At 34.3% G+C, this 25,763-nt stretch overlaps 1 protein-coding gene and 1 long non-coding RNA gene across 3 annotated transcripts in view; one reads left to right on the plus strand and one right to left on the minus strand.

Annotated features, from left to right (window-relative positions):
• The window catches only part of LOC128678608 (neuropeptides capa receptor-like), a 60,088-nt gene that overhangs the window by 26,826 nt on the left and 7,499 nt on the right, over positions 1-25,763 (plus strand). For both annotated transcript variants that reach the window (XM_053760242.1, XM_053760241.2), the window contains exons 3-6: positions 1,416-1,615; positions 5,277-5,418; positions 10,044-10,147; positions 21,179-21,362. In XM_053760242.1, coding sequence (XP_053616217.1) covers positions 1,416-1,615; positions 5,277-5,418; positions 10,044-10,147; positions 21,179-21,362 — 630 coding nt within the window. The remainder of the gene's footprint in view (positions 1-1,415; positions 1,616-5,276; positions 5,419-10,043; positions 10,148-21,178; positions 21,363-25,763) is intronic.
• Positions 21,212-24,678, minus strand: LOC128678611 (uncharacterized). Its single transcript, XR_008405655.2, has 3 exons — positions 24,560-24,678; positions 21,991-22,089; positions 21,212-21,339 (listed from the first exon to the last, which is right to left on the minus strand). It is a non-coding gene; the product is annotated as an uncharacterized LOC128678611 (long non-coding RNA).

Consider the following 25,763-nt stretch of genomic DNA (forward strand, 5'->3'; position numbering starts at 1 on the left):
GAAAGGTTCTTGAAGCCTTTTCCCTTTTGTTTAACATGTATTTGTCAGTGAATATTATGATAATATATTTGATAATGTCGACGGATCTTAACCCGGCCCTTGTCCATTGACTACTAATTGGTAATGTCCATGCGTGCCCACTTACATTATCTCTTTATGAGTAAGACTAGTTAATCAACATAATTAACAAAATAGGTATCATGTTTACATTCAAATACTTAATATTAACACTACAAATACTATGTAATGACATCTCGCCTATTTCCCATGGGCAAAAATGTTTGCCGAAAACAGACTGATGTAATCATAAAATAAATATGTAAATAAAATTATTATTAAGAACATATTTATATAGGGATATATACATACATATATCCCTATATATGCTAATCCCTATGGGAGCTACGATGTGACAAATACACAGACAATTCAAACTTACATACAACGTCCTTCTAGTTAGGATTTAAGAGGTCCCTAAGTAGTTAAGTGATGAAGAATCAGTCATCGGAAATTCAAAGAGTAGCAAAGAAGCCCAAGTAACAACTGAAATTGTAATCTCAGACAAAGCATTGGCTTGATTGATATATGGATATTGTTATATCCTTACATCAAACAAACATGAGATTGGAAAAAGGTACGTCTGTCAAATATAACCTTTGATTTCCGTCTCCCATTCGCCGCCATTGAAATAATCGGTCAAGTGCGAGTCGGACTTGTGCACCGAGGGTTCCGGAAAATTTGCTATTTTTGTTATGCACACCACCAAAGATGACTCCACCTGACCTTAAGGAACTATCTATGGTTTTTCTATGCAGACGATTTATAAAGGTTATTTTCGTGTATCGCCGTGAATACTTCTAGGTCTTGACTTCCGTGGCGTGTCGTTATTTGCGCGACGAAATTTGACACCTACCTACTCAATTTAATTTTCGAACGTATTCTATTGTTTTGGTTTAAATTGATGCAACAGCGGTACGCTACAACGTACCTAATAATTGTTAAAAACCATGATGCAATCTTTCTAGAGTTCAAGGGAAAGGCATAGACTTAAGCGATTTATTCTTTTATGATATCTATTGGTATAGTGGACAGAGAAATCTATCGACTAAATGACTTCGTCATATCTTTCGTTTCTGTTATACTAGAAAATGAAATGTGTGTTAGAAATAGACGAAAAGAAACGGGACACAGCGATGTTATCTTTTGTTCCTCACCGTGTGCTCTGTTTTACAAGGCCCAGTCCGTTTCAGTATGTAAATCTACTATCTAATTTGTATAACTGCTTTTATTCACCGCAATGAAAAACGAGCAATGTATGTCGAATCCGTCAAAGTTCGGCGAACTTACCCGCTGTAGAGCGGGGTCGGCATCACGTGACGTCCCTGATACGTGATTACTTTCCTGACTTGTTGCAGAGCTACCTACGTGTCGGTGCTGACCATCTCGGCGTTCTCCCTGGAGCGCTACCTGGCCATCTGCCACCCGCTGCACCTGTACGCCATGGCGGGCCTGACCAGGGCGTCCCGCATCATCCTGGTGCTGTGGCTCATCTCAATCGTCTGCGCGTCTCCGTTCGCGGTCTACACTGATATCATCTACAGGGATTATCCACCAAGTAAGTTCTTTGGCGCATTTGAAGGTGAGACGTGTGGTTCCGCCCTAAAATAGCGCCACTAGTCTAGCGTCCATTAGTCGACTCATATGACATCCACGGTAGGATATGTCTACCGTGTATATCGTACGAGTCGACTAATGGACGAAAGGCATAGCATTCCCAAAGAGTCTTAACGGAAAACAGGCGGCCGGTTGTAAAATACAGGACTAAATTTACAGGTTAGGAACTCGGACCTCGAAACAGGATGAGGGAGAGAGAGTATTTACAGTTAACATTTCGCAATTCTGGGGATCTTTTCATAGAAAACCGTATCATTTCTATCCATCATATTGTGTATTGTTCTTGATTTTTTTATATGATTTGAAATCATAAATCATGATTTGAAAAAAAAAATGTTATCCTTGAAATTTTGCATACAAGCATATTTTAAAGTACAAATATTTTAAAGTAAAATCTACATTATGCACCTGCCTCGTTACATTACGTATTTTACAAGATAAAACAGAAACATAAAGAAAAACAATTGATAGATAGTGGTATTTTTTTGTGTTACATTATTATATTCCAAACATTTTCCTCTTATTGTCTGTCGTTATTTCTGGGGATCTTTTATTTCACGTCGAAACGAATCAACACTCATAAATAATTTCGACACAGTGTTGAAAAAGCTGAAAGCAACGTTAGTCCCGAAATAAATTTATCATGGAATTTTGACAGGTCCCTTAGGGATAGAAGACAATCGCATGAATTTAACGATTGTGGAGTAGATAATTATCAAGGGGTACCTACTATCCAAATGTGTTTTTAGTGAAAAGTGTTTCTGTGTATTGTACTGTAGACAACCTGGTTTAAAAAAGTGTGTCCTCTGGAATTCTTTCGAATTCATAGTGGAAACTATAAGATGTTTCGCCCGCATGTATCCCCTCCTTTTCATTCCCTTCCAATAAAATAACCCCTGTTTCATCCCCCGATTGACGGAATTTCCAAAAATATTTTAGTGGATGTCTCCTAGTCATAATATGCCAAAATTCATCTTAATTAATTCATCATCACATTCATCTTAGTAGTATTCAAGATTACGTGATGAGCGAGTGAATGTTTTTCGCTTTTATCAATATTGTTAATCCTCTCACTCATAAAAACAAGTTGAAATTTAGATCAAATATTTTTTGCCTTATTCTGTCAAAATATATTGTATAGTGTTTTTGCCACGGTCATTGTCATTTGTCTCATTATTTATCATAAAGGCACAAATAATTCATAAATAAGATTTTTGAGGACGATCTGTTGAAGCGGTTCACTGATAATGACTGACTGACATCAACAAACAAATTTGGGAAAATCACATTTACCTACACAAAAGAAAATACAAATCATATCGGCTCTGATCATTGCATGGGTCTGACAACATCTTAATGGTATCCAACTATCGAATTTCAATCTTTATAAGACTTGAACACAATAAGCAAGGGTCAATGACCAGACAACCACCACCGTCTACGCACATGCACTATAATTAGATAGTGTTAATAGAGAGTAAATTTGCCTATAATTAACTAAATTAAATCAAGATTTGTGGAGGTAGTCTCAGCGCATTCCAATTTCGAACGCCCATTTTAAATATCGAATGAAGATTTTCTAAACATCGAACACAGGTGTTACGACATCCGGTCAGTAAATTTCAAATTCAAACGTGAGTATTGTATCGAGTGAGAAAATTAGCATTCCTCACTATGGCAAACTTACAATATCTGAACATTTTAAATTAAATTTATAACTAATTATATCGTCATAAAGTTGTTACTAAAATTGTGATTAAATATGAAAAAAAAATGGTAAAATAGTTTTTAGTAAAAATAATAATAATAATATTATTTTATTAACCCTGGGCTGCGACGCTTACGACTGGGAAGCAACCGAGAACATTTAGACGAGTGTTAATTATTTGAATCGAGTTCAACACCAACCGAATAACCACGTAACTTCACCTAAAATAAATCCATTTACTCTCCCATCAATTTTGAAAGGCTCCAACCAGAATGAAGGGCAATCTATTCAGCATCAAAGGATTGGAACAAGCTCTCAACTAAATGCTTATACATCGGTCGATCGGCCGGTTCTAAATTCACCGCTACATTTAGCTGTCACAAAACGAACCGCTGCGCGTTGATCAAAAAATTAAGAGTGTTTAGATCACGGGTTTAAATTAAATAATTACGACCTCATTAAAAGAAACCCTTGAAAATATATAGGTTGACAAAATATTTGTAGGGACAAAATATCGTACATATCGTAATCGCAGGAGATTTGAGAGCTGAGGGCGAAGTGCGGGTTTACATTTCACTTCTCACTGTCGAATTCGAAGTGAGACGCAGCGAACCAATATTTCGGTGTGGTTGTCGTCGCGTCACGCACTGTGATTTATTAGCTGCGTCTCACTGCGAGTCGACTCGATGTTGAGATGTTAAAAGCAAAGTCGCACTACGCACACTGACAGCTTTTTTGCGCAATAGAGCGAGGAAACGCTGCCAGTGTTTTGAGCACGTTGCCTCCCTGTGGCGTGTTGGTTACGTATTTATATGTATAAGCGCAAAAATGAAGTATAAAAAAAATCTATTTTTATTTATAGTCCATTTTTGCGCTTATACATAAGAAATACGTAACCATGTACATTTTCACGTTTGGGATTTTATTTGTACACGTGTAGTGTTTTTATTTGTTCCCCTACCCCCAATCAAAGCAAGGAAATAGGCGATTTAGGACCTCAATGTGAAATCTCAATCATTCAAATATTTTTAGATTTAAAGATATTTGGTATGTGCTAAAATATATGAATTTCTGATATACCTTTTCCCTTTGTCCTTCGACCCTATAAAGGAAACTCATACAAGCAAATGTACTATTTGTGTAGTACATAAAACAAGTTGCCTTCCAAAAGTTCTGGAGGACTTCAAAGGTCTGTTACCATAATCTACAAAGAATATATACATACATTACATATTATAATAAAACTGTAAGTGGGCTATGTCCGTACATATTATAGAAATATTAAAGAAAAATAGAAGTATATTTGTTCGCGCACCACGCAATAACTACTGGATAAAATTGGATGCGGTTTTGACAGTTGTATAGCGGTAGTACACGGTTTGGTACACAGGTAGAATATTACCTAAAATAACATATAAGGTACTTTTTACCCCGAAATTCCCACGGGAGCGAAGCCTTGGGGCGCAGCTAGTAAATTATAATTACAATGAGTAGTTTTCGCTTCAAACAACACTGGTATTGAACAGACAATTATTAATGTTTTGTTACTACATCACTTGGTTAAACATGATTTTTTGTTACGAATTTTTCTACTAATTTACGTGAAATTTTGATCATTAATCTCTGAGATAAATTACTGCTCCGGCGGAACCGGGTCTATCGTTTGAGTTAAAAATGCGGTTAAAAAGTTTAGGATTCCAACACAAAATGGCTATACTGGTTGGCATGTTTTACCGCTGGCTGACAAAGTGTCTGATAGATATATGTAACAAATTGTGTTTCACAATGATTGGATAGGGTTAACTGGTAATATCTTCATGCAGATGTATCTAACAGTTGGTTTATCTGTCAGGTTACAAAATTATATTTTATCTATTAGAAAGTTTTGTTTCAGATTCCGGGAACGTATCTTTGGACTCCGCATTCTGCGCGCTGATGGCTTCTTCTCCACTCCTGGAACTGAGCAGTATCTTCTTCTTCTTCATACCCGGGATCCTCATCCTATGCCTCTACGTTCGAATGGGTCTGCAAATTAGGTAAGATAAATTTCGATAGTTTAGTTTCTTCTTTTAACCCACACGTAAGTATGTATGCACATATAAATAAAATTGGAGTGTCTGTATGTAATTTCATGCACACTAGGGAAAAAAGATATCTTTATCCTGGCAAATCCACGCCTAAAGTTATTTCTCGCATTTAGGGGTTTCATAGAAAAATACGTGGAGTGCAAGTTTGTATTAAAATACGTAATTTTGAAAGTAAAGTGACACTTGACTTTTTAAAATAAAATATATCACGCAACATGCTTCGTCAATAGGTCATAAATTCTTCGTAAAATTAAAGTTCTTTTACACGTACTGAATGTGATAAGTTTGTATTTAACAAGTTTATTTGTTAACCCCGACTTTCAATTTTCTTTTCGTTTCAACTTTTGAACAGCTGAACCGATTTTGATCAAACATATCTAAGAACCAAGAAAAAAAAATTGCTATCAAATAAAAAAAAAACGCATCCAAACCGGTTCACCCGTTGATGAGCTACGGTGCCACGTACACAGATAGACACACTTAGCGGTCAAACTTATAACACCCCTCTTTATGCGTTGGGGATTAAAAACGTATTTCATCTGCAATGTGACTTTAAAGAATATTCGTATTTCTTTAACATACAGATTTATTTATAACAAAGATAAAAAGATTTCATAAACAGATAAATACATATAAAACCTAGCACGACTGTGTTAACTCTTGTCGTTAGTAAATGGAGAAAAAAACTGTAATCGTAACTCGTAGTCATCATCAATCTTCTTTGAGATAAACGCATCTAGACCCATCTCCCAGCTTTATTTAAATTCTCGTCATTTATATTTCTCTTATAAATAGTGTGAAAATAATTGTTTGATTAAATAGATTGGAGGTGAAAAACGATGTTTTCGATAAAAAAAAATAATTTAAAAGCTTTATACTTTTCCATTCTGGTCTGTGAGTTAAGCCGATTAGAATGTGACTTAGAATAGTTATATTCTTTGCTCTGTTCCTCTCTCTCTTTGACATTGAACGAGACAAAACAAAGAATACTTACAACTTTGAATACCGAACCTATCAGAGATTGGCTTGTGCTGACGTTACGTTTTGCAGATTGGTCTTCCCGCGTAAATTGTAATAGCCAATGACAGGGTTTTAAATGGAGATTAATAATATAATCCGCGACGGGCTAGCATCACTTTACATTTATATCAATCTTAATTTCACCAAATATTCCAATTTCAGTTCACGTTTCACTCTTGGCTCTGTGTACCCCGTAAAAGATAAAGACGAAATCCGGTATATATCAAATACGGTACCTATATCATGAGAAAATCAAGCTTAATTTTGTGAGTTGTGTCGAGTCTGTTGATATTATGCTGTTTGTGAATTTTTATCAAAAGCAACACAAAGCAATATGTAAATATCTTCCTCTGATAGGGAATACGTCTTATATTTTATTACAAATTTCAAGTATTTCAACAAAATCCAGCGGTTGAGCCGTAATATGATACTATTTTTTTTCCGTACGATTTTTACACCTCGGTAAGTAGATTTACCTAGGCATTAAAAATGGCAGAGCTCATTTAAGGAATTTTAATATATAGTTGGAATGTTTGTAATGGCCCCGGATTTAATAACGGAGTACCTACTAATTCCATGGTAATGGCATCGACAAGGCAAGAAGAAAAAGTAGATTTGAATTTAGAATCTCTATCCCTTCAAAGTCGTATTCCTCATGGCTGACGGTCGTGGTTATCACGTGCAATTAAAAACACACACAACAACTTTCTTGGCATTATTAATCGAGTGGTTTGCCATTGCCTTCTCCATTTCACACACAAGTTAATAAGAATCAACCAGTGTGCAGGTTTCCTCACGATGTTTTCCTTCACCGGAGGCAAGTGGTGGTCGATGAAAACAACTACACATGAGTCAGATTTGTATACAAACTAATGTGGCACGAGTAAGATTCGAACCTGGGACCTTTCAATTCACAGGCGGGCGTCTAATCATTACACCACCACCGCTTCTAGAATCTCTATGGTCTAGTCTAGATTTTTGGCAGTATCTGCACGTGAATGAATTACCGTTTCCACTCACTGTACATTACATACTGCCTGTACAGCCTTTCTTTAGCGATGTGTGCCTGATATAATTCAGGATCTAAGCAAATATGCTTAGATCCTGAATCAACAAAGAATATATATTTTGTAGGCTTTCCATACCCTATAAAAATATGAACCAAATGGTTATTCAATTCTAGTATATATAAATATGTATACGTTATTATTCACAAACACTTATGTAGTAGATTTGATAGTTTAAGTTCACTAGTGTGTATATAGTGTAGGTAGACCACAGATATAAAAGCCGTAAAAGGTCAAGTCAGATTTAGGCGACTTGAATAAGCTCAGAGCGTTTTGACCGCTGCGACTACAAATTTTATCAAAGACAAGATTTAGTTATTAAGGACTATAACATTGATTTTAATAAATAAGTTGGTTTGAATAAAGATTTTATTATGATAACATTATTTCACAAAAACAGAATCTGACTTAAATTATGATTTTGTTGTAATTTGTTTTTGCATAAAATAGCCGGCACTTCCGGGTTCATTTTTGCGTGAAAATTTTTGCTAAATAGTCAGCCAAGTGTAGTCAAGTGATTTAGCCTGTCTTTGTATTATCCATCATATAGATTAGACCTGTATGAAGTCATATGATTAAATATAGATTTAAAATTAATTCTTGTGTATCTGTTTTAGCCGAAGACGCAGCCGGTTTTCGATGGCTAATACATTAGGTCTAGCCGACATTATAAAGCTAGATCTAGACGGATATAAATAAACTACATCTAGGTCTAAGCAAATGAGACTGGCTGCACCAAGTTCTAGCCGTGTCTAAACCTAGTTATAGTCTCTTTTCGGGCCAAATGTTGCCGCGTTGTAACAAATGGACACCATGTCGGACATATTATCTTTCAATAAAGACAAAACAGTCCAGAAAAATTATTATGAAAGACGTGATGCCCTGAACGTGAAAGATCCCTTTGGATATAAGCCCGCACGTATTTCAGGTTCACTGAATGGGGTTTAATGGCCGGTCATTTATTTCTAGGGGACGACAGATATGGGTAACCGCTGGGCCGAAACGTTTTGGAATAGTCCAGCTTTTTAAAGCGCCAGATAGCTTTAAACATGCCTGATAATTGGTGTTTGATTTCTATTTCACTGTGTGTTATAGTGAGTACATCAGCTTTTGACTACGACTCCGCCCGCGTGTTCCGCCACATGTTTTGTCAATTAATGCTCTGAAATAAATCCGTCACGACTTTTATTGTGTGAGAATGGGACTGTTGCTTTAGTCCAGTCCATTTAATATGATTTGATCGCAGACCCGCGTTGCGCCGCCATTCCTCAACGTCGGACAACCGAACGATTTGTTGTAATAAGTAATCGAATTTCATCCTATCATTTGCTCTGGTAAGTGAATTTATCCTTTATTCGATCTGTTACAACACTTGTGTAAAAATAAATGAAATAAAAGATTGGACCGTCTGAGCCCAGGGTCAGCTTTCCTACCTTTTCGTTTCTATTTCCCACGGTCTTCGTAATCCCTAGTTGTCACACTAATATAATGAAATAAAACTGTAGTTATTTTGATGGCTTCTTTGAAAATATGGGTCCGATTTAAAAGTGCCTATATATGCTTGATATATATATGAATATAATCAAATGCATAAATATTCTTTGGGGAAAGTTGGGCTATTCAGATTCTAAAATGTCTAATAGAGAAGCTGTGATGAACAAGTCTGTACAAACATTTATCACATATGTAAATACATTTTGTTAAAAGGTAACAAATTGTTTCATAGTTTGTATCTAACATTATATATCTTTTGCTTGGCAGTCGATACCCCAAAGCTATAACGGTAAAACAAATAAACAGTCTATGCTATTGATGAACAAATTAATGTTTTTTTTTTCGTTTTATCTTCCTGGCCACCTTTAATTTCGAAACAATGTAAATATTATGTTTAGAAAATGAGGAAATTACGGGATTTTAGCGGCTATATCGAGGGAATCAAAGTGTAAACAATGACTCTTTTACAAAGGAAAATAGCCAAACACATTTTCCTTTTAATTTGGTTCGTAGGTATGTGCTACGGATATTTGCTACGAAAAGCGCTACGATCTCTCGGCGTAAAGCTACGCCACGGACATTTGCTACGAAAATGCTACGAGCTTCGCCATTGACGCTATACTGGAGTTCACATACTAGAAATGTATCCCAGATATAAAAACCTTTATATACCTGTATGTAACCTGTATTCACTCTACTAATAAAAAAATAGTTTTCTGAATAGGCTTGGAGTAGTGTTGTCCCCCTCTCTCTTTTTAGTATTTGACATTTGACATTGAAAGAACGATACTCTCTTCCGAGGCTAATCAGAGGATAACATTTTTATAAATAAGGGATATGATACATAATAATTTTATAATTATGTATTCATAAAACACATAGTGGTTTAAAGAAAACATCCGCTTTATCAGAATAATTTTGTAGCTACTTGTGTGGGAGTATCGAGAATCACGTCATGATAGCTATCTGTTATAAAATACATACGTTTTTCAGGAGTACCAGCGTGAATGAGAAGACGAAGGTGGGTCTCCTGAACGGGCAGGTCCACGGGGAGACCAGGCAGGCCAAATCCCGGAAAGCCATCATCCGAATGCTGGGTGAGTAAAATCTCAGTATTAAATAAGCTATACTAATATTATAAACTAGTTAGAAGACTTCGTTCGCGTGGACCCCGGTGAATCATAAATACGAAAGTGAAGATATTTGTTATTTAGTAATGTCAAACCAGCTGGAAGGATTTTATCAAAGATTTGTGTATAGAAAAGATTTTTGCAAAGATTAGTGATAGTTAGAGTAGGACATAAGCTGTTTCAGTTTTCAAAAATTATATATCCTGTTGCACATGTATGCTTCTTAGCTATACAACAAAAAAAGATTTTTATCTCGACAGTTCGACACAGTTACTGAACCAGTTGTAAAATCTGCCGTGTGATCTGTGTACAATAATTTTATATGTATGTTAGTCGTAAGGTATTTTATAATATGGGTCACTTCACTGGTGCTCGTATTAGGTTTTAAACGTTATTAATTACTTAAAATAAAATGAACTAACTACTGTTACTATTAATATCACAGTTGAATTTTGAACAAAATAGTTTTATTTTTTATGCTGATCCCGAGCTGTGTGGCGTCACAGCCCCGGATGCAACTAAGAATACTTGAAGAGAAGAGAGATTTTAGAGCAATTACTAATTTCTAACATCTCAACTTTTGGGGATTGACATTATTTTTCTTCATAAAGATTTTCCTAGGACTATAACGAATATTGCAAAGAAAGCAGCTTTTACGAATACCTTAAAGAAATACAAAAAATTTAGTCCAGCTGTTCTTAAATTTATAAGTTTAGCAACACGTTTCAGACGTTCATTTTATTTTCTTGCAACTATGCAAAAACACAAAGAACATTTGTATCGAAATTTTCAAGACTTGAAATATGCAGACGAAGAAACGGCCCCTATTGGTATACAATACTTGCAAAATTAAACCTCAGCAATTTTTTACGGTTCCATACGTATTAAAAAAAGCGGAACCCTTCAATTTTTCGTTGCCCGTCTATCTGTTGATCAACTTGATAAATTCGCATTCCTGAGAAAAGGGTTCTCAGAAATGCGTATAGTTAAATTTATATTAAACTAGCGGCCCGACCCGGCTTCGGTCGAGTATAATAAATTTGATTCCTCAGGAATTACTCTATCTATTGGTGAAAGCCGTACAAAAATCCGTTCGGTATTTTTTGAGTTCATCGCGAACAAACAGCTATCTGTTTGACTACATATTGTTTCGTTAGTCAACATAGTAATTGGTTTTTAAAATATTTATACGATACGTTTCATAGAAAATAAATTCTTCAATATCTCAAGGTACGGAAGCCTCAGTTCGACTCACGCTTGATCAGTGTTACTTTGTACGGTTACCACACTTCAAGTAAATGTTTCGGTTATCTAACCTTCTTGAAAAATATTTAAAAATAAAATTGTTTCTATTATAGCTATGTGATTGCAGTTTATCAAAGTTTCTGGGAAAATGCTTTCAAAGTTTTAATGTAAGCAATTTTAAATTTTGTATTTTTATACTCTCAGCTAAAAGCTTGTAAAAGATTTTTGTTTCTTAAATACATTACAAACGTGCAGAGTTTATGACCGTTCTAAAATCATAGCAGATCGTTCGAACTTGCAGCTTTTATCGCTCACCTAGGACTATTGGCGTTTCTATGAAATCTATATTTATGAACTATTCATAAGATCACGCAGTTACTTAATTAAAATGCATATTTAATATGTATATATTAATATGCTTTGCTTTGGAAAATTTTTGGAAAATTCCCACAGACGGCTAAAGTTGGAATTTGATCAATGAGACTCTCCGTAACGATCAGTACTTTCCCGTTTGGTCTGTTTAGAATATAAATCATATTTTGCTGTAAATCACACTGGCAGATATAAATTACATACGTTTCAGCTATATAAGTACGTACCTATATATTTTGATATGCTTTTACTTATTTAAATACAAACGTGTCGTTTTAGATAGTGTTGTCAATTGTATTACACATCTACGCAATATAAGCCAGTTTTCCCAAATGTAGCGAATATTATACTGTTGTCATATGGTGCCTTGAAATATCTGTCCCGTATCTAAGGCTAGGTGCACAAATTTCGTTCGTTAAATATACAAAAATTATTCGTCAAATAGTTCGTGAAATACATTAAAAAAAAAACAGATTAGGTTTGTTGTACTTTAGAGTAAATTATAATATTAATACAAGTAGCATAATATAGTGATTCGAGAGCGCAATAAACAGCTATTTACCTTGTTAGTCTGTGGATCTTTTTTGACTGTTCCGTTCCCGGGTGTACGTCCTGCTTTTATCTTGCAAATTGTTATTAGTTTATTACTATATTTAAAATAAAGAAAACTAGTTTCTCAGAAGTATAATTTCTTTTATTTCAACAAGCGTAGTTATCTTCCAGGCGCTCTCGTTACAAAACACGGTTCGCCCATTATGTTTTACACTATTTATGTATTTATTTGGGTCATTCACTAAATGACCATACGGAGCTACCATTCGTGTGGTCACTTAAACTCCATATATATATTTTTTTCATTTACCTTGGTCAAGTCAATTGATTGCGAATTTCATCGGCAACATTATAGACGACCGTCTCGTAAAATATAATGAAAATAAATTAAATCAGCTGTCTTAAATAAAATTATCTAACAGATTTAGACGACTTCCGTGGCCTAATGGTTATCACGCCGGACTGCTACACTGGGGGCCTTTAGGTTCGATTCCGGTCGGGTCAAGGTGGAAAATGACTATTTCGGACTCACCTGTGTCTTGGATTTTTATCTATATATTTATATTTAAATTGATTTGTTATACATGTCACACATATATTTATACATATTTATATGTTATAAAATATAGTATCTAAGAGTGATTAACCCATAACTCGGTTAATTCAATGTGTGATTTGTCCTGAATACATATTTGTTTATTTTATATTTATTTATAAGCCTTATTGTGGACACTCAGCTTATATATTGGCATTGGTACGGTCTACTGGCTATTTGAACAGTGGGCAAACCTTTCAGTTTCACTACACATCACATTTGAGCAGTTGCGTAGCATAGATTATTATGGACCGGGGCGAAATCAGAATTTGCCGCCCCTTTGACGACATAAATTCCCGGCCTCTAGGAGTACAAATCGTAGGTGTTTCTAGAACTCGCGTGGGACATACAGACTATTAACGGACGGATTGGACGGACATACAGTATTTAATGTATGCAAGATCTTGATTTTGTCTGAATGATCGCGATCACACATTTTTTCCACATGTGACTTTGTGCGGCGGCGGTTTTTTTACAGACATGGCTTGCTGGGTGCCCCTTGAAATAGAAAAAAAAAGGATAATTTTTCTACCCTCGAAATGGTGGCGCCCGGGGCCATCTCCTGCCCCCACCCACAACTGAATCTAAGAATGATTTATATTTTATCACATCCTTATCAAACTATATTGTGTGACCCGATGTTCACGCAATATTGGATCGCTGTGTCCATGTAGCTATTTTTACCCGACTGCAAAAGAAGGGTATTCGTTTTTGCCCGTGTTTTTAGCATGGAATCAGTAGGTACTCTGTACGAAGTACTTACTAAATCCATGGTTCTTAGATAGGTTACATTAAAAAAAAACATAGCGGCTTTGCAACGTCATTGGACTTGGTGAAAAACATTTTTTTTCACCAAATATGTTTTTGCCTTTTGGTCCCATACAATTAATCTAAGTCACGATTGATTTATGCTTGTAAATCTATCACTATTATAGAATTTAAGTAAATATATATCGTACACATCAACTTGGCCACAAATACTCTAACAAGCCATAAATAAATGCCTGTAGTTTTGGACTTTGGATCCTTGGCTTAAGCTGAAGGAACCGAGAAAGCGCTTTGATATGTAAATTGCATCTGGTATTCCTATGGTATAATCATGCTCACACCCCGGTATTTAAATTTTACAGTAAAACTCAAAAACAACACAAAAAATTGCGTTTAGACTTCGTTAACTATCGACACACTCTTGACTATTTTGTTATTGATTTTGTTTTAACTTAATTCTCAGCCTGATTCAGTGATTAATCAAATTTGGTTTCAGTTCATTAATATCTACACTACCAATATTGAAACTAAATTGTATCAAGTATTTGTGATTGATTGTTCGGGCTATATATGTCTGTAAGTCTGGTCTAGGCTAGACCAATGAAATGTGATAATTGATCCTCGGAATTTGTTTTATTTATAGGCTTCTAGTTCCGTAACTCTTGGCTCTGTCTACCCCGTAAGTGACAGACGTGAGAAATCTAACCGAAAATCGGTTTTCGAAAAAAATATTCAATTGCAACTAAATCTTTGTGTTATATGTTAACTAATTTTACAATCAAAGATAAAGTACATTTATATATATTTCCCATAAATTATGCTTAAGGGTTTGCGTTGACAAGGGCTGTGACAATTAGGCTAGCTTATTTATTACTTCAGTAGTTATATTTAGCATCCTTTACTTTATAAGATCGCGATAGGAAAATTTCGCGTAGGTTTTCTTATAAATAGACTTCGATAAATATAGAAAGTGATTATAATGCTTAGAAATTTGTCCATATTTTATGTAAATAGAACTAATATAAAGAAATAGGCTAGCATCCTATCATTATTTAATTTCAATTTAATACACAATTAACACTAGCTTTAGCAATAACACACTCTATAATAAGAAGGGTTCGACAAGTTCAATGACAAGGCGATACTGACAACAAAAGCACGCCTTAAAACTTTGAATTCGCAAGTCCTCAGGCGATTGTTACGCCAAACACAATATATCGTGGGTTTACACTGGAAATTAATTAAGTGGTTATTACTTTAAATACCTAATTTTGTAGTTTGAAATTAACCAATTGAGATATCATTGCTAAATTGGACAAAAGGATGATCCCCGGTCGGGTCATGATGGAAAATGATCTGTGTGATTTGTCCTAAAAAAAAAAAAAATGGCGCCGTTAACAAATTCTTGGTCTTATATTGTAAGCTGAAGCGGTGGTTATGGCGCCCACTTGTGAACCAAAAGGTCCCAGATTCGAATCATCTTGTAATAAACACAAGGTTACAACACAACAACATCCACATCAGTCTATTGCGTTTCGACTTGTAAGAAAGACAAACAAACCGACGTTCACATTTGTAATATTATAAGTATGAGCATGGATTTTCCACACATTTTTATTTTCTCGGAATCTTTCTATATCTCTTGTCCATTGTTTTAAGTTCGTCCCATGCTGGGAATATGGATCGTTTATGTTTGTTCACAAAATAAATCATGAAAATATAACTCAGTGTGAAGAAATATTTGATTTCGTTTCGATAACAATTAAATCGTAAATTAAACAAAGTCTCAAACATATACCAACAAAAGAGAGGGAATAATACACCAGTCTCAAGTTTGACGTTAACTTTAACCTGCACAGAAAAACGCTAAGTACGCCATTTTGTCTAAAAGACGGTGGCGCGCAGATTAAAGTAAACATCAAAGTGTACAACTCACCCTAAGTTGATATTTCTGAAAAGTTTTTTATATCGTAAGCTTAGTATTTTATGTGAAAGTGTACTAAATACCTGATATAATCAGCTTTACTTAGAAGCGGAGAATGAAGGTCGTGACACAAAGTACATATTATTTCAATCTTGCTATTGCCCGCGTTTTTCATGCTTCCACTTATAACTTATAATATCTCCAGTTCTAAGCGACGTATCGCGATGAAACCTATACCAGATTTTAAGTTAAGTTGCATCAAATTCTATGCATATTTAGCGTGTTACGCTAACAAACATACAGACACAAAATTAGTATACAGGAGTCAAAAACAATTTCGGTCTTTAAGAAAAGGGTTAAGGAACATCTCCTTTCTGTTTGATCCTAATATATATAAGTATATATGTATATATTTTTTGTATTTACTATTATAGTTTCTTATACATGGTTTATACATTATATTATATTATGCATTATACAAAATATTTAAGTATATTGTAATTTCCTGTTTTGTACACGCCAATGCCTCTTTTTTCCCATTCTTCTTTCGCGGGTCTACTGGATGAAATTTCTATAGAAATAAGTAGTACCTTTGTACTTAGTTTCCTATTTGTAAGTTTTATATTTACACTGTTATGTTGTGTACATAAATAAATAAATAAATAAAAATTCTAAAAAAAAATGTTTTGGCTTCTTTTAGTCATATAATGACCCCCATAGTTATCTCTTATATACAGCCATATATGAACATAACATAGTCAACTTACAGTTTTTTTATGTTTATAGTGATACATAGATTGATACAATATATGATACATAGATTGCTTGTTCATGCATCACACTAAAACTACTGTATAATATTTGATGCGGTTTCCACAGTTGTTTAGCGGATTGTTTAACTTAAAATCTGGTATTCGTTTAATCCAGATACGTTACTTAGAACCAGAGATATTGACAATAATACGTTATAATTGAACGCACGAAATAAACGCGACCAAAGCCGCGGGTAAAAGTTAATCAACATTATAATTACCTAGGTATCTAGATCTAAAAGGTACCTCTAATATTATTATATTAGAGGTACCTTTTATTTAATTATTATTATAATGTTAATGAATAAATGATACGGTGGTCGGATCTTGTTTATAATAAGCGAATGTTGAGAAATTATATATTTATATTATAAATTACAATACATACCATTCAGACACGACCATACAATATTATTATCCTACAAATATTATAAATGCGAAAGGTTGTGAGGATATGTGTATGTTTGTTTTTTACTCTTTCACGCAAAATCTACTGGACCTATAGTTATGAACTTTGGTACATGGGTAGAAGGTAGAATATGGCCTGGAAAAACAGATAGGGTACTTTTTTATATAGCAATTTATTACCCCCGTAAGCACCTATTTATAAAACTTAATGAATATCATTACAGTCCTTCTCGGAAACTAGAGGATAAATATTTAAACAAATATTGCTCGTGATGTCGTAACTAATGTGCGTTTAATAAGATGGTTTAGGTTTTTTTTTCAATATGATCAAAATTCTTGTGGTTACCCAATACATGCTTTGAGAATCTCTGTTTTAGGATATTAACGTGACATACCGACCGACATTGTAATTAAATTTTACTAAGATGTGTAGTTTCGACTTCAAAGGCAGGATTCTTGAGAATTTCGATCAACATCGGATAAAATATAGATATATTTTACCCGATGGATGCTGTCAAGTCAACCGGCGATTGGTATATACCAATCGCGGATTGACTGAAGACTACATGGGATAAGTCCGTCGTTGTATATGCATCTTTCTTGTATTAATTTCAATCTATTTATACTATTATTATAAAGAGGCACAACGTTTGTGAGTTTGTAAGTCTGAGGTGGGTAATCTCCGAAACTACCGAACCGATTTCAAAAATTCTTTCACCGTGGAAGGTACATAATCCAAGATTGCTATAGGCTATATTTTAACTCAAAATTCCCACGGGAGCGAAGCTCCGAGCAATATCTAGTGTACAATAAAGTTATATCAAACAAATGGACAATGTATTTTGTTTTTATTTCTGAGGTTCATACTTCTGAAGTGATATAGGCTGGCTGTGGTCTTTCAATGACATTTTAAATGTTATTTACTTTTTGTTAATTTAGAGATATGTATTTTTTTACGTTATACATTTAAGTATTATTTATTTCTATATTGAAAATTAATTACACATGTACCTACCTATACATTAAACTACAACTAATAAAAAAAGGGAAATGACAAACTACTTAAAAAAGGGTAAGAATTATAAAATTACAATAAATTTACAAAAATGTATTGTAAGTATATAATTATCCCATAAGTAATTAGTATATTGATTGCTGCACAGTAAACGAAGAAAAGAGAAATAAATAAAAGCTACATTTTAACTGAAAATACTGAAAAAAAAAGTTTTAAAGCCGGCCATTTGGCACTTACTCCAATATGCCCTAGGCCAGGTCACGTAAAAAAATAGAGAACCTGTTTTACTCGCGCATCCATTTTAATTTTAATTAACTTTTATCATACCCTTCCTTAAAAGTTTGTGAGGATGTGTATGTTTGTTACTCTTTCACGCGAAATCTACTGGACGGATTGTTATGAAATTTGGTCCACCAGTGATATAATCTGAAATGACACATAGGGTATTTTTATCCCGATATTCCCACGAAAGCGAAGCCCAAGGGCGCAGCTAGTAATAAATAAATAAAAGCAATTGAACAATAGGATCGCAATCCTATCAGGCTGCACGGGAACTAAAAGGTTTATCGGACTGCCGCCGTTCCAATTTATCCACTATATTCTTTCCCGACAGGGTTTATACATGGTTCATACTGTACCAAATTATATATGAAATTTAATTTATAGTCCTGTCTGAGGGTGAACTGGAGTGATTGTCTTGTCTAAAACCAGGCCGAAAATTTGAGCAGTTTATTATTAGCTGTGCAAACAAAAACAAATTGGAAATATTAATATACTTTTGACGTTGATTGTCTGTTCTTCATCTAATTCGAAACAATGGGATCTAAATGTTTATTATGATCACAAATCGTTTAACGATTAATCATGTTTTAGATATGCCAGATGGTGAAAATCTCCGCGTTTGCAGTTTAATATCTAGGAAATATTAGAAAAATTAGAAGCGCTATAACTTTGCTATTTATATTATTTCAGGATATATATATTTATTATGCGTATTTTCTGTTATTTGCTTAACATTTTTGAATGGAATTGATAAATTGAGCGGACAAGCATAGAGTACTTAAACGGTTTAACGAGACGAGACTTAAAAATAAACATACCTATATTATTTTGATAAATTTGTTAAATAGACATATCGTAGATCAGACATAACAGTCAAATAAAGATGACAATAGCAGATGCGCAGATATTATTCAATAAATATATGATTATAATGGTCCTTAATCCTTTATTCAGACTTCCAAGACGTAGGTACGGTTTAATTTATCGGTTTTGGGTTTAATTTAACGTGCCTAAATGTTTTTTGAAGTTTATCGCTGAACTATCGAAAGACTTCCATAATCACTGTACATAGTATAAACAAAGTCGTTTCCCGCTGCCTGTCCCGATATATGCTTAGATCAAATCTACGCAACGGATTTTGATGTGCGATGAATTATTCTATTAGTGAAAACCGCCTAAAAAACCGTGCAATAGTTTTTGAGCTTATCGCGAACAGACAGACGCGGCAAAGGACTTTCTGATGGACTGAATTTGCTCAATCTGCTTCAAAATTGAGTTACAAATGCACACCCAGCAATGGGTCACGGAGGGCTGCAGATGTTATAAATAAATCAATGCCACCCACGCTGACACACTGCTCGGTACAGCCTCCTTCCGTCTACGCCAACCATCTCTGTCCTGGGCTATCCTTATCTAATGTAGATCGTTCCTTGTAGCCAGGTGCCCCGCTCAGTTCCATTTCAATGTCGCATTTAGAATATGTATATTACCTTACATACTTGCATTAAATAAAAGCTAGTAAAATCATACGAGTGTTAATTCATCCCCAGTGCTTAAATCTCGAGATTACAGAATGCCAAAGGAGCTTAAATTTCATCAAACTTTTAATATTGTTTCAAGGAATTCTTGAAATTATCCTTGAGAGATTTTGAAACTGTAATATTCGCCGAGACTTATCTTAATTTCCCCCTAATGCTTTGACTAATTGGAGATAAAACATGAATGAAAGAGTGTATGAATGAAACCTTTATTCGTCTACTCATAATTTGATGATAGAAAACTGATAATATACACTTATGATAACATAAGTTAATTTACTTACCTATATTGTATAAAAAATGTTAGTTTTCAGTTTTTTATATTAAACTAGACGTTGTCCGGGCCTTCGCTCCACCGATCAATTTTAAGATAAAGTATAGCCTACAGCTATCTTAAATAATGTAACTTTCTAATGGTGACTGAATTTTTGAAATCGGTTCGGTAGTTTCGGAGATTGCCCGCCTCAAACATAGTATTAGATAGTATATAGTATTAGAGATAGTATTAGTATTAGATAGTATAGCTGATTGCTGAAATAAAACAAATTGCTATGCAATATAAGGGCGGAGCATTCTAACACAGACATACTTTTGCAAGGAGATTCCAACACCTGAATTTCCATGTCACAATCAATACATATTATAAAACAGTAGAAAAAGAAATCCTGTACATTGAATAAATTTATATAAAAATAAAATTAGGCGATAGAGTCATAGCAACAGAGTAACAATTTGAAAAAAAAAATCTGTCTATTTTTCTGTATGTCTGTCTGTCGCTAATCTTCGGAACTACTGGACGGATTTGAATGAAACTTTATTTTGTTATATAGTTATGAAGCCTGGGCAATATATAGGGTATAAATGATTTTGAAAACTGGAACACCTGATAGAGAACAATGATGGTACAGCTAAACTATAGGGAATATAGTAATGACGACTTAACAAAAATTGTTCAGTCTGATGAGCATTTTTTGTTGAGGTATAAAAATCGAAGATCTGGAACACCTGAAGAAGAGTCATAATAGTTCAGCTAAACTATAGAATATATACTTTTTCAGTCTGTTTAGGATCTTCTATATGCATAGGTTACATTGTCTGTATAATTAAATTTCTCTAATAACTTTGACTCCTTACCAAAAATTGTTCGGCCACGCGAACGAAGTCGCAGGCCTCAGCTAGTTACAAAACAAACAATTTTATTTAAAAAATTGAATAAATTGTTACTTATCTTTTAGTTTGTTTCGCTTAAAAAAATATTTGCACATACAATTTGTTAAGATTACATAACTATGTTTGACAACAAGTTTATGAAATTATTGACTGAAGGAAAAGTAGGAGCTTGGAGAGGGAAAAAAAGCCACGAAGACCATTCATGGATAAGTTGAAAGAAAGAAGGATGCCGTTCATTAAGAAAGGTCTATTCCCAGTAGTGGGGAAATGATTTTGATGATGAACAAACAATTGTTAAGTCCTTGCCATGTCCCCAGCGGCGGTGGTGGTAGCCTTCTTCGTATGTTGGTCTCCGTTCCACATCCAGCGCCTGTTCTTCATCTACGGCGAGCACCTCATGCAGTTCCAGGTCATCAATGAGCATCTGTTTAATGTGGCCGGCGCGCTGTACTACGTGTCCGCGACTGTCAATCCCATACTGTACAATGTTATGAGCGGGAGGTAAGATAATAAAATGTGCGACAAAAAAATCATGTCCTTGCAGTAAACCATTGAGTAGTTCCGACGTCTGGAGCCGTTCCTGGGTGCGCCATCGGGTCGTGCTTATCATAATAATGCATTGTTATTCAAACAAAACGTGTGTACAAAATTTCAACTCAATCGGTTGAAGATGTCTGCTTCAAAATTGAATTGCTAGATTCCACTCGAGTAAACATAGGATACACTGCAAGTTGAATAAAAGCTTGTATATGCATTGTTATCCTCACTACAAATATATGGAAGAAATGTCAGTAAGTTTGTATTTTTTTGAGAAATACTATATATTATTACATACTTCCTTCCTTATAGATTATAAAACAAAGTCCTCTACTGCGTCTGTCTGTCTGTTCGCGATAAACTTAAAAACCATTGAACGGATTTTCATATGGTTTTCACCAATAGATAGTGTAATTCCTGAGGAAGGTTTTGGTGTGTGATTTACCTATTATTTTTAACCCGAACGTAGCCGGGACGGGCTACAATTAATAAATATAATTTTTAAATATTCTTAATAATAATATTATTTTAAAATATTTGTCATTTAGACTATAATTCTTTTTTCAATATTAAAAAGTGCATGTTTGTTGACCTTGATTGTTATTAACATCTTTGCAGATGACTTGGCTTGCCCTGGCACGGCTTGTTCCCATACTCTTCTTTACGTCTGAAGGCCGTGGGCACCATACATCTTAAATAAAATGTAAATAAAATAATATTAATATACTTATCTTGACAGTATCATCTCGCTCTGTTCACATTAATTTTGTACAATGAACAGCGGATAAAGCTATCTAAATTGCATTTTCGTCGCTATTACCGCCATATAGAGATCCATGAGGATCGATTGATGTGTGTACTTTATACTAATACCAACAGTAACGTCAGAGCTTAAACATTTAAGTAGTTTCTTTTTTTGCGCTTTAGAAATGATGTATAAATTTAGCTACGGCACCATAAAAATTTCAATCATTATAAATTCACTAAGTCGTAAATTTAGTTATATTTCCATAATAAAAATATCTTATTTTTATTACGTTCTTAAATTTTATCACAGTACCTCTAACCTACACCCATCTCCATCACATTTAGCATCAATTAAGATTTCTCAGTATACACGTTAGTCTCAGGTGGGGAGACTAATTTTTCATAACACATTTTCAGGTTAGAATAATGAATGGCAATAAATAAGTCGTAACAGGTGGCCTCGATTCACGAAAACTGGAGGTTAAGCTTGTGCCGCAGAATTTTTAATCATCAGAAAATAGAAGGACATATTATCTACTACAATTTGTAATGATAACTAGCATTTCCTCCTGGCTTCGCTAGTGTAAAAACAAAAAAAATTATACATCTCAACTTTTCTCAAGAATGCACACTATCTATTGTTGAAAACTGAATGAAAACCCGTCAGTAGGTCATCAGAATCCATCAGACAGATATTTTAAAATATGTAAAGGAAAGGATGTAACGATAAGGATGTACAATTATTTCCCTACTGACCCGTGGCTCTACTGCTATGTCCAACTGGTTGTACTACCAGTATAATCTAATTTTGTTTTTGATCCCATTCTTTAGATAGTAACGTGTGGGTCCAAAGTGTGGCCTGCTCTAGAATAGGACAATTCTTAAAAGGACCACTCCATATCCTCCCGGGGATATCGTACGAGGTGAATAAGGGATACAATTATAAGCTTGACAGCTTGGCAACAACAGCACTTTCTTTGAGGGTTCATTCTTATATTCAGCATAGCTCCTCACTCTAAATATGTGGGTTTTAAAAAAAATCAATAAGACTAGGTAGACAAATAGACTAAATCACAATTAGACTAAATCTCATTTTATCTATCAAAGAGTGTTCACTTCCTCATATCTTGATGACACTTATATAAACATTATACAAACATGGGCGTTAAATTGACTTAGCCTGTAAGATGGTTGCGCTTTCTCTATCAATCTTCGTCTAAAATCAGATATAGGTACGATTTTCCCTTTATAAAACATTTAAGATTTTTTTTTTCATTTCCCATCCCCGGATACCATGTTAAAGGAATAAAATTTAAAATGTGCAATTTATGTATCTATTTAGATCTAAATAGATTGTCTATTTGGTTAAATAGAAACATGTGAAAGATATATTCATAAATTATGTAAAAATAATGTAAATATGCAATCAAAAAGGCAATAAAACACGCCCCTCTTTAACAAGACCTGCCATGTTAAAATTAGACGACTCACAAAGTGTATAAATATTCATGAGCTTCATTAAGAAATTGTGAAGTGGTACAAATCGCTTAAAGTGTTAATTTGCTATTTACACTTCCTGGACAACAAGGATTTTCTCCACTTGAAAAAAGTCTTTCAGTCACCCCAAAGATGATCTACTCATAGTGGAAGTTTTATGAAAGTCTCCACAAGTAGACTGAAGTGATAATTATTCATTCAAAGCAACAAGTTCTGGAGTTCTCTCCAAACAATCACACTTAGGAGACTCGTTTCCTTGGTTTAATTCAATTATTATTGCGCTCTATTTTATTTTTATTTCCACGTGGTGTCTCAGACTACCTCCTACGAGTATGCTAGTATAATATAGTACGACATAATCTAGTAGTTAGTGTATTAGCAACATACGAGTACGAAGCTTGTATAATTTATATCTACTATAAGTATATAGTAGATATAAATTATACAAGCTTCGTAACGTATATATAGTAATATATATATATATATATATAATCACCAAATGGGATAACGTTGAATGGAGGATAGTCTGAACTGTTAATTATCTAGTTACACTTGTTATGACAAATAGAAAAACATCGTAAACTGAGTTTCATGCTAAGGCTCGTGCCTCCAATTCATTTATACTTATAGTCCACTGTTCTGAACAGAAGTGGAACTACATTGCTTCGGTTTACATGTAACTGGGTCAATCGTATAGTAAATTAGAAGAATAACATCGTATATTTTATTAAAGGTTGCGCCTTGGAAGTTTCTAGATAGGTAGTAGGAAATTCCTAATCCCTAAAACTTAAAAAAAAAAAAATTTAACAATTACAAAAGATATCGAACTAATATTTAATAACCTTATTCTTACATAAATAACAAAATTTTGTCCGCGTAGAAACGCGATTCGTTAGAAGACCGATTTAGAGCCATACCTCACGGTTCCGTTTCGCAGCGTCGTTCGTCACGTTGACATCCGTTAAAAGATCGACATAAAATAACGTAGTAATTAGAAACTATAGAAAGCAACGGAGCACATCGTAGCCACAATACAACGTGCTGCATGTATGGCTCTTAAAATTTAAACACGCACTTTAAACTGCTCATCGGATTTTTAAAATTAGTTGGTGTTTTTAATTGAAAACAAAAGAAAACACTTTGACATCGGGTGGCGGGGGCGGAGGTATTATATGGGATTAATTGTTCACCGAGGCGTCACCTTGAATAGGTACATGGCCGAGAGCTTTGTTAATTTTTTTACACCTTTCATATGTTTCAGGCGTTATTAATTTAGTCATTGTTGTGAATTCTACACGTGATATTTTGTCTCATGTCATAATTTATATCAGCAATTTATCCGTCTGGCTCTGAGACAAGAATGGGTTGTATCTCTCAACTTTGACGTTAACTTTAACCGGTGCAAAGTACGCCATTTTGCGTAAACGTCAGCGAGGCGTAGGTTAAAGTGAACGTCACAGTGGAGTGGTGTACCCACTCAAATTTAATTTCTGTGGACAACATCGAGATTGAGTGATCGAGATGATTGACAAATAAATGGTCTATTGATCTGTATAGTATATGGGTGTGTCTCTGTATAGTATATAGTATATTGGTCTATTTATCTTAAATAAATTAATACATTCAAAATAGGTAGTGTAGATCGACGGATAAAAACAGATTGATTTAAATATCAATGGGACCTAATAATTTTGCCAATCTAAAGATCAAATATTTGATTACAATCATATTTTGCTAATCATTGCCATTTTCTAACCATAGGTAAGATATAAATTAATTTCAATTGAAATGAAAATTCACGTAAATTGAATTCTATGTTCCTGAAAGGTCACGGTCCCCGATCCAGAGATGTTCAGATCGACTTTGCCTTTGATCAATCTCCCCTCGACGTTATTTCCCTACAGACAGATCGTAGTTTGTCTGTTATTTTAGTTTACAGAATAGAAATATAATTTGTAACTAAATAATAAAATCACTTTTCTAGGCACAAAGACAAATTGTTAAACAATTTCAAGAAATCTATAACATTTCATAATTGTCTGCATCCCTCCGAGACCTACCGGTGGGTATAGGCCTCCTTCCGTCTCCGCCAACCATCTCTGTCCTGGACATTCTTTTCCA

Source organism: Plodia interpunctella, chromosome 20, assembly GCF_027563975.2.
Source record: "Plodia interpunctella isolate USDA-ARS_2022_Savannah chromosome 20, ilPloInte3.2, whole genome shotgun sequence".
NCBI lineage: Eukaryota > Metazoa > Arthropoda > Insecta > Lepidoptera > Pyralidae > Plodia > Plodia interpunctella.